Genomic DNA, 10,711 nt, shown 5'->3' with positions numbered 1-10,711 from the left:
TACAATAGATTCTAAAAAATTGCTCTCACAACAGGACCATTATCCCTAGTAGATTTAAGGACCCTTTCACCAGTATTTTTTCTTGAAATAATTGAGTTTGCTGGAATAAACTACTCAGCTCAATATTTTTCATCTCCCTCTAATACAAATGTATTTGATTCCTATAAATCTGAGTGAGGTCAGTCAGGAAATTATACATATTTGTTTTCCACAGGGTATATGAGCTATTAAGTCATGTTGCATTTATTATAGATCATGTTTGCTAGTTGGCAAGATAATTTGAATGATTGAAAACAATATTTTAGAACATGTAGCACCAGGAAAACAACCAGAAAGGAGAATTGAAGCAAAATCTTCCTTATGATAAATATTTTAAGTAAACAAAATATCCTGTTGTGATTCAAGTACATATTTGCATTAAAATGCATTTAAAATACCATTCAATATTATGCATACTGTTTATTCTTATGGTTCATATGCGTTTATATATTTCCTTCTTATATATTTATATCACTTAATCATTACATTTGGATCTCATGTCATATGTGTATATATATTCCCATTATATCTTTCTTCCAGCCTCAACTATGTGGATGTTTTCTTGGCTGTGTGCCATTTTAATTATTTTGGCTTTTGCTGGTATGGACACAGTAGCAAAGACCACACCACATCCCAAATTTACGAAGAAATCTGACGGAAAAGAGATGCCGAAGGGTCTAAAGCCGTCCAGTGGCCCACCTCCAGAAGAAGAGGAAATTCCTTTCACAGAAGTGGCTGAAATGGTGGAACCGACCCCCAACCCCCCAGCCCTAGATTCTGCCTTCGGTACTGCCACTCTCTTCCCCTTTGAAAACTTCACTCTTGACACGGCTGATTTTTTTCTGAATTGCTGTGATTGTTGTTCATCTGTCCCAGGGCAAAAAGGAGAACCTGGAGAGACTGGAAAGCCAGGTATTTGAAAGTGCATGAAGCCATATTTCCTACCTGGATGTTCTTGGAGTTGAGAGGTGGATTGGAGGTAGAATTGTCCCAAAGGTTTCTACATTGTCCTGCAAATGGTGACAGGGTCTAGGTGTAACACCGTGACAAATGCAAATGGGTGCTGTGTTGCCCACCAGCCACACGTGTGGCTATTAATAAAAATAAACATAAACATTAATATTAAAAATTCAGTTCCTCAATGGCACTAGCCACATTTCCAATGCTCAATGGCCACACGTGGCCAAAGACTACTGTATTGGGCGGTACAGATACAGAGCATTTTCATCAATGCAGAAAGTTCTATTGGACAGCGCTGGCTAGAGCAGAAACCAGGCTCCTGACCCCAGCCTTGGCACACAGTTCTTCACATTACAAACTTACTGCCAGTACAGTCTTCTCGTTAATGGCTGATGTAAAAAGGGTAAATGAAAATTCTGCTGGCTAGTTAGAATGTGTCTTGACTGATGGATTTCTGGAGTGCTATTTGTAGTTAGGATTAGAAATGGCATGTCTGGGACGGGGAGAATAAGGGGCAGGATTCAGTTTGCTCTTCATTGAGATTCCAAGGCAACACTGTATCCTTGCCCAACAATGTTCTCCATTGAACATCATGGTTATATATTTCAAAATTTAAGATATCTTTAATATATACATTATGCATATACTGAGTTTTACTGTAATACATTTCAGCTTTTACATGTCATATAGCAGAGAACTCAGGTAAAATTGAGATAGGAGTGTCAGTTTAAAATTCACTATTCCCTAAAAAAAATGACATATATATATTTGTTATGTCTTGCCTGCAGAACTTAAAGTTATAAAAGCAGAAATTGTGCACCCTCATTAAGCTTTTCATTCATTTCATCCTATAGTAGGAACCTTTTGGGAAATGTGATCAATATTCATGCAGAGCTGGAATTAAAAGGTAGAGTTGCTGGGCAGTGGTCAGGGCATGAAGATTTCTGGATTGCTGAAACATTATTGGAAATGCAATGATACCGAGAAAATTACATTTACCAGAATTCCTCTTAGTATCATATCTGGCTGGTGAGCTGCTTGAGGGTGAAGACCTCCAAGGACATGGTCAAGTAAACACAGCTGGTTGCTAAACTGTCTTCTAAGGCTGTAGGTCTGTCACATGAGAGCTTTTGTTTTACCCTTTGGTAGATTAGCTGGACAGTTCTCAGAGCTCAGTCTCTCCTCTAAATACATAGGACAAACATTTTGGACGTATGCCAAATTATTTGCCTGCCTGGGGTGCTCATATGTTTTAGTCTGAACAAGTCAGCACAGAGCAGAGTGTTCAAGAGCTCAGAATGTCTTGTCTATCATGGTCCTACCTTTGGGAAGCGTCATTACCTAAGTCTCAGTTTACAAAATAGTAGAAGTGGGGGGTGAGTGGGTGGCTCAGTTGGTTAAGCATTGGACTTGGGCTCAGGTCATGATCTCGTGGTTCATAAGTTTGAGCCTCGTGTTGGGCTCTGTGCTGACAGCTCAGAGCCTGGAGCCTGTTTTCGATTCTGTGTCTCCCTCTCTTTCTGTGCCCCTCCCCTGCTTACACTTGTGCTCTCTTTCTCTCTCTCTCTGTCTCAAAAATAAATGAAAATAAAAAAAAAATTAAGGGGTGCCTGGGTGGCTCAGTCAGTTAAGCATCCGACTTCGGCTAAGGTCATGATCTCATGGTTCTTGAGTTCGAGCCCTGCACCCAGCTCTGTGCTGACAGCTCAGAGCCTGGAGCCCGCTTTGGATTCTGTGTCTCCCTCTCTCTGCCCCTCGCCTACTGATTCTCTCTTTTTTTTTCTCTCTCTCTCAAAAATAAATAGACAATAAAGAGAGTAGTAAAATGGGATAAGAATAGTACCAACTTCATGGGGTCATCAAGAGACAGAATGAGGTAATACACATAAAGACTCACTGTGGTACCTGATAGAATAAGTGCTCAATAAATTGTGTTTGTTTTTCCAGTTAGCTGTAGTAGGAGTCTTTTCCTCTTCTCAGCCTAATAGGGTCTTGTTTCTGAGATTCATAGATATTTATTCTACTGTTTCAGTGTTTCAAAGATGCTGTTTGGTTAAAAAGTTAGAAATCTAGCATAAGAGGGACATTAAACAAACTGGAAAATGACAATAAACCCTCTCAAACCCAACTATTTTATTTTATTATCATTTTTGTAAACTTTATTTGTTTATTTTGAGAGAAAGTGTGTGGGAGAGGCAGAGAGAGAGGGAGAGAGAGAATCCCAAGCAGGCTCTGCACCCCCAGCGCAGAGCCCAATGCGGGGCTCAAACTCACAAACCTCGAGATCATGACCTGAGCTGAAACCAAGAGTCGGACACTTAACTAACTGAGCCACCCAGGCGCCCCACCCACTGTGCTCGTCTTTCAGTTTCTTAAAAACACCATGGTCTTTTCCCAAAATGCTCATCTATGTATTTTGGGGTTGTTTTTTTTTCTTTTTCCTTCTTTTTTTTTTTTTTTTTTTTTGTTTCAGAAAATCCTAATTCGTTCATTTGTCATTTTCCCAGGGATGTCTCCTCTGATAGCATAAATTAGGTTCTTTTAGCACAATCTATAATGGGACTTTCCTGTTTTCCTTTGCCTCACTAACTGCAATGTGATAATTTCTACTTATTGGTGTGGTTATTGTTCAGTGTTTATCTCTCCCAGGCTCTCAGCTCCACCAGGGAAAGAGCAGCTGGGATGTTGATAGCTGATTCTTAACACCTCGTATGGTGCTTGGTGTCTAGGAGGCCTCAGCAATACTTCCTGAAAAAATGCATAAGTGAATGAATGAGAAAACCAAAAATGCTAGGTATTGGGTTTTACTTCCAATTAGAGAGTGTGGTCCACATGAGGTTAAGAGCCAGATAATCATTTTGTCCTTGTTTGATATGGCAGTGCTTCCCTGAATCGTTTCACTGCTGCCATGAATCCAGTGACAAGGACTAATGGGCTCAATTTATCTATTCAGGTGGCACAAAATTATAAATCAGACAAAAATATTGTCCTTAGGATTATGTAGTTGTTTTAGTCTTACCTGGATTTTATTATTAAGACTCTGACAGTTATTGGTCTCAATGAAATGACGCCTAAAAAATTTTTTTTTCCAGAACTAATGAATTTCAAAAGAGAATTTTTTTTTTTATCCTGATGGTTTTAAATCTCATTTCCAGGTCTTAAGGGAGAGGCTGGTGGAATGGGGATCCCAGGGCCACCAGGAATTGTTGGACCCCCAGGTCCAAAAGGCCAGAAAGGAGAGAAAGGTAGGTACTTATATCCATTTCGTGTCAAAACTCAAGACATGTTCTGTATCATTTTTCAGGAGAGCAACCTGCTAAGTAAATACCATATTCTTGCAGGTGGATCAATTTTTAAAAATGTAAAAAACTTGGTAAGGCATATTGCAAGTTATATTTGATATAAAAATGTTAACTTTATAAATAGTCTATTGAGGGACTTTAAAGTTTTCTGGTAACGTTTCTCTCTTTCTCTCCACCCTCCCTCCTTCCCTTCCACACATGTAGGCTCTCACACATCTTGTCTTTTCTTCTTTTTAAGAGAGAGAGAGAGAGAGAGAGAGAGAGCGAGCACAGGCACGTGAGAGCAGGGGAGGGGCAGAGGGAGAGGGAAAGAAAGAATCTTAAGCAGACTCCACACCCACCCAGAGCCTGATGGGGGGCTCAATCTCATGAACATGAGATCATAGCCTGAGCAGAAATTAACAGCTGGACGCCTAACTGACTGAGCTACCCAGGCACCCCTCACACATCTTTTCTATGTCTTGTTGGCCACACAGCTGACCTAGTGACTGGGAACCACAGGGTATAGTCTCTGGGGAAGGATCCCTTCCGGTATACTCCTGAGTGAGCTCTTCCTCATGATACACATTAATTTTGTATTAGATAAAACTAACTAGAGCAGGCTATAACCCTATAGAATTATTCTGTTTAGATTGATAGCATCCTTACTAAGGAGAATATGACATGCCTTTTTGGCTCACTCCAATCAGGAGTGGAAAGAGCACTGAATTAAAATGGAAGAAATCAAGCTTGTAGCAATGACCTTGTACCAGTCACTTTACCTCATCTGGAAATCAATGGGGAATAGACTAGGTATTTATTTATATCCTATTTACTATCAAAGAAGATTTGTGGTTATGTGTGCTTTCATAGATCTTTTCCGGCTCAGAAATTCTGTAATTCCATAGATCTATCAGCCAGGGGAAATCCCTGGTTCTCTAAGTGCTTCAAGACATTGAGGGAAGGTTATAGATTCACCGGGACATTTAAAAATTCCGCAGTGAATACTACCAGCCTGTAGAAATACCATCTATCCATCAAGTTAAATGTTTTAGCCTCAGTGTCACATGTCAAAAGACCTAATATCATCTATACATCACCCTCCACATGGCTGAGGAACTGTCTAACTCATTTCTAGTAGAATATTCAGTGAAGTAATTACTCCAAAAAGATGCTAAGGTAAGAAAGAGCTCCTTCACAGTTGTCAGTTATGCGATTTTCATTCTCGGAAACATTTAATCCTTTTGTGGCTGAATTATGTTAGCGGAAAGCCCTGTGAAATAAAGATGAGTGATGAACCTCCCCAGTGATTCATACATTTTGGAAGCCAGACTTCTGGAAGTAGAAGAAAAAAACAGGGAAGTATGATAAGATAAGGTTCTTAAGATTACACTTTGATGAAAATCAAAAGTAGAAATTCATTCAGCCAGTCTCTATAAAGGGGCAACTCTACTTTCTTTTTATTTCCAGACTTAGCTTGGACTCTTGGTTAAGATTGAAAGTTAAAATAATAAATGAGTTGAATGACTGCATTCTGGTTCATCACAACCTGATTAAGTAAACTCAATGTAAGCAGTTAAATTGAAATTGAGAACCAGAATAACTGTGCAGTAAGGCTGGTATATGAGTATTGGCAAGGACGGGGGTTAGAATAGTCCTTCACTTCCATTCAGAGTTGGGTTCTCTCCAAAGGGATACAGATATTCTCCTGATGGCCTATGGGTTAATTTCCAAATTGTAAATTTTATGTGGAATGGTAATGGAAGGGGGTCAGCTACTTAGAAAACTACTGAGCAGTTTATGTGGGATTTCTCTAGCTGGTCTTGTGAAATTTGGTGGTGGGGGGAGTCTCTTCTCACGATTTGTAATTTGACATTGGATTTCCTTTTCCCTAACAAAAATAAAACAAAAAAAACAAAGTAAGTCAGAGAAAGACAAATATCACATAATTTCACTCATATGTGGAATTTAAGAAACAAAACTGATGAACATAGGGGAAGGGAAGTAAAAATAAGATAAGAAGGGAGGCAAACCATAAGAGACTCTTAAATACAGAGAACAAACTGAAGCTTACTGGAAGGATATTGGGTGGGGGGGATGGGCTAAATGGGTGATGGGCATTAAGGAGGGCACTTGTTGGGATAAGCACTGGGCGTTGTACATAAATGATGGATCACTAAATTCTACTCCTGAAATCATTACTACTCTATATGTTAACTAACTTGGGTTTAAATTAAAAAAAAAAAAAGAAAGTAAAATTTAAAAATTTTCAGCACATAAGAAAGGAGTTATATCTATAAAACCAAATAAATAAAAATTAATAAATTAAAAAAGTAAAAAAAATATTAGTCGTATCATAAATAATATGGTTGGCAAACTGATGCCAACCAATGTTACATACAGTCATGTTTGACTGTATGCGAATTTGTAAACTTTCATACTTCAGTTTCTTCTGTGATAAAAAGTGGTAAAAATATCTGCTCTACCTTTCTTGAGGGGAGATGCTATAAACTTCTGTAAATGAAAAATGTTCCCATTGATGAAATGTGCTCTGTTATATGAGTCTCCCTGTTATCCAAGGGGCTATGTTAATATCAAATGAGAATTAATTTTGAATTGAAAAGGTTGGATTAATTTTTAAAAATTATTTACTTATTTTTTTATTTTTGAAAGAGAGAGAGAGCACTTGAGCACATGCACACACACGAGCAGGGGAGGGTCAGAGAGAGTGGGAGAGAAAGAATACCAAGCAGGCTCCATGCTGGATGTAGAGCCTGACTCTGGGCTGGATCTCATGACAGTGAGATCATAACTTGATGGGAAATCAAGAGTCGACCCCTTAACTGACTGTGCCACCAGATTAATTTTTTTTTACAGTTTATTTATTTATTTTGAGAGAGAGAGAGAAAGCAAGGGAAGGGCAGAGAGAGAGGGAGACACAGAATCCCAAGCAGCTTCCACACTCTCAGTGTGGAGCCCAACACAGGGCTTGAACTCAGAAACTGTGAGATCATGACCTGTGCTCAAATCAAGAGTTAGATGCTTAACTGACTGAGCCTCCCAGGAGCCCCTGGATTAAATTCTTTAAAAATCTTGTTAAGAACTTGGAACATTACTTGGCACAAAGGAAATGATCAATAAAAGTTAACTATTATTCCTCCTACTATTATTACTGCTATTATCATTTTCAATAAAAATGAATTTAGTGTGGTTGTACTGTAACAGGAGGGGCCTTTAGCAGGTCCAGTATAAAAATGCATTTTGTGGCACTGGGAAAATATCCCAAAACCTAGATCTTTAGATTTCTTTTCAAACATGAATTTTTACAGTTCTGTGATTTGTCCAAAGAGCATATGAAAAAAATTCCAAACACAATGAAAATTGGCTTTTCCCTAATGCTCTATGTCAAGGACTATATATTTGCATCTTATATTTATATTTGTATTTATATTCACTATCCTGGATGGGTTTTTTTTTTGTTTAATTTTTTAATATTTTATTTATTTTTGAGAGACAGAGTATGAGTGGGGGAGGGGCAGAGAGAGAGGGAGACACAGAATCTGAAGCAGGCTCCAGGCTCCGAGCTGTCAGCACAGAGCCCAACCTGGGGCTCGAACCCATAAACCGTGAGATCATGACCTGAGCCAAAGTCGGAAGCTTAACCGACTGAGCCACCCAGGTGCCCGGGGAAGGGTTTTTGATATGATTAGTTTTAGCTAATTGCAGAACGTGTGCTCTGTTTATAAGGTGGTGACACTCTTTTTTAGGCATTGTGGGGAACATAAAGAAGGGGATATTTTAACTGTTATTCAAGATTCATAAGAAGAAAAAACAAACACATAAATAACAAGACAAAATATCATGAATTTCATGAGAGATTTGAAGAGCAAGGGGAATGCTGGGGGAAAAGCTGAATTTTGTGCAAAGAGATTGGCACTATCCCAAATCTTGTTTAAATGGTTCACCATCAACTGGAACAAAATATTCCTAATCATGCTCGATAAATTTTTTTCCCGTATCGTTTTTCCTTTATCCATTTTGGTAGAGGAAGTGTTGGATTGTAACATGGTTGAAAAATGGATGTTAGTTATACCATAACTAATATAGTTGGAAGAAAGTTAATCTTGGTATCATTTTAGGACTTAAGGGGGAACGTGGGGACCAAGGAACAAGTGGAGCCCCAGGATACCCGGGAAAACCTGGAGAACCAGGTAGAGTGTAAACTGTATCTATTGTGTTCAGTCATGTGTGCAGCACAGCCCCTAATTTTCTTCCTGTTTGTACTTATGCAGGAGGTAAGATGGACATACGAATTGCTTTTATTCTCATACTTCAGTGTCCTGATTGCTAGAGTGCAACAGGTGCTGGTCAGGTAGTTTGGAGACTAAATAAAAGCTTCTGAGCTTGTGTCCTCAGTCTAGCTGTCTTTGGGAAAAAGACAGCTTCAGCTTCTCTGCCTGTGAGATTTTGGGTTTGGATGGACTTAGTGGAGATGTAGGGGAATACTTGGGTTGGGCCAAAACACAAAGGGTAATGGACTACCATGGGTCGCTGTGGTTCTAAATCCTGTTTCTTATCTTAAAAGTACAAAAAAAAAATAGAACTAGATTTATGAGATTTAAATATAGGTTGTCACTACTTGGTGGCATTAACTCCTCCCCCTGTGAGAGAGCCGCAGGATCCAAATGGCACAGCTGTGGCTGAGACAGGAGTTGGGGTTCCAGTCTCAGTGAGTAGGTGTCATTTCTGTTTCGTGAGCTCTGTGGTAATAGCGTTCTGTTCAATGTGATCCTTGAATGTCATTTGAACTTTCTGTTTCAGGTGGCCTTGGTCCTAAGGGGGAGAGAGGAAACATCGGACTGACAGGAGTGAAGGGGCAAAAAGGTTCCAAAGGGGACACGTGTGCAAATGGTACCCAAGGAGATAAAGGAGACCAGGGGGCTGCGGGCTCACCTGGCTTGAATGGAGAGCCTGGGGCCAAGGGAGAGAAAGGGGAGATGGGGGAAAAGGGCTGCTGTGGGGAGTCTGGGCAGAGGGGAGGGAAGGGAGAAAAAGGTGAGGAGGGTCTGAAAGGGGAAAAAGGTAGCAAAGGAGATACTGGAACGGAAGGCAAAAGCGGCCCAGATGGCCTGCCTGGGGCCCCAGGGGATCCAGGAGTTAAAGGAGAAAAGGGAGAGTTAGGTCCTCCTGGTCTTGCGGGGCCTGTGGGGCCAAAAGGTGAGGTTGGGAGCAAAGGGGTCCGGGGGTCTATTGGCAAGAAGGGCTCTCGGGGCTTCAAAGGCTCCAAGGGGGAGGTGGCCAGAGTGCTGCGGTCAGCCTTCAGCGCCACTTTATCGAAGCCTTTCCCTCCTCCCAACATCCCAATCAAATTTGACAAGGTTCTCTATAATGACCAAGGGAATTACAGCCCTGTCACTGGCAAATTTAACTGTAGTGTTCCTGGCGCATATGTATTTTCCTACCATGTCACTGTGAGGGGCAGACCCGCTCGCATCAGCCTGGTGGCCCGGAATAAGAAGCAGTTCAAGTCCAGAGAAACGCTCTATGGCCATGAAATAGACCAGGCGTCTCTTCTTATCATCCTGAAATTAAGTGCAGGGGACCAAGTCTGGTTGGAAGTTTCGAAAGATTGGAATGGGGTCTATGTCAGCCCTGAGGATGATAGCATTTTTACTGGGTTCCTTTTGTACCCAGAGGAAAATTCTGGAATTTCACCATAAGCTGTGTCTTGAATACTGTAGTTTGGGTTCAGTGGAATAAGTCAGGCAACACAGGTAGTATTACTAAAAAGAACAACTTTCATTATGTTTTTCATGAGTATAAAAATGATACAGAAAAAATAAGAAAAATATTGTATAACCTAAAGTCAATTACTCTGCCTATTTTAAGACATCACCTTTAAAAAATATATTTATATGTATTGGAAACATGTGTCTATTAATTTTGTAGTTTAGCTTTTTTCATTTAGCATTATAATGCCATTTCCCATGCCATTTAAATAATATCTGCATATAAAATATGATTGACATCTGTAATTAACAAATATATTCTTACCAAATATCTTGTATATCTCATATAGGTGTGTGCAACTCTTTTCTGTGTGAGTGTAAGGCTAACAAGTGACACATGATGGGCTGGTATGTCTCAAGAGTTTAGAAACTGTTAGGATTGACTTGCAACAAAATGGAGCTATTCCCTTGTCAGTTTAATTCAAGGAGAATGCACAGAAAGAATGATAAAAAATAGCTAAAATATCTTCAAAATTAATCAATGTAAAAGTTTGCCCATAAAAATCTTGTATTAGGTGGCCATCTGTGTTGGATAAAAGGTAAAAAGTAAGTTTGTAAAAGGGCTCCTGGGTGGCTCAATCAGTTAAGCATTGGACTCTTGATTTCGGCTCAGGTCATGATCTCGTGGTTTGTGGGACCGAG

The 10,711-nt window shown here is 39.8% G+C and overlaps 1 protein-coding gene across 1 annotated transcript; it reads left to right on the top strand.

Annotated features, from left to right (window-relative positions):
* The first annotated feature begins 579 nt into the window (after positions 1–579).
* Positions 580–10,258, top strand: OTOL1 (otolin 1). Its single transcript, XM_060637953.3, has 4 exons — positions 580–951; positions 4,155–4,244; positions 8,420–8,491; positions 9,102–10,258. The coding sequence occupies exons 1-4, from the start codon at positions 588–590 to the stop codon at positions 9,998–10,000; spliced, it is 1,425 nt and encodes a 474-aa protein (XP_060493936.1). The 5' UTR covers positions 580–587; the 3' UTR covers positions 10,001–10,258.
* The last annotated feature ends 453 nt before the right edge of the window (positions 10,259–10,711 follow it).

Source organism: Panthera onca, chromosome C2 (assembly GCF_046562875.1).
Source record: "Panthera onca isolate mPanOnc1 chromosome C2, mPanOnc1 haplotype 2, whole genome shotgun sequence".
In the NCBI taxonomy this organism is placed as follows: Eukaryota; Metazoa; Chordata; class Mammalia; order Carnivora; family Felidae; genus Panthera; species Panthera onca.
This window is presented reverse-complemented; position numbering and strand designations above follow the sequence as displayed.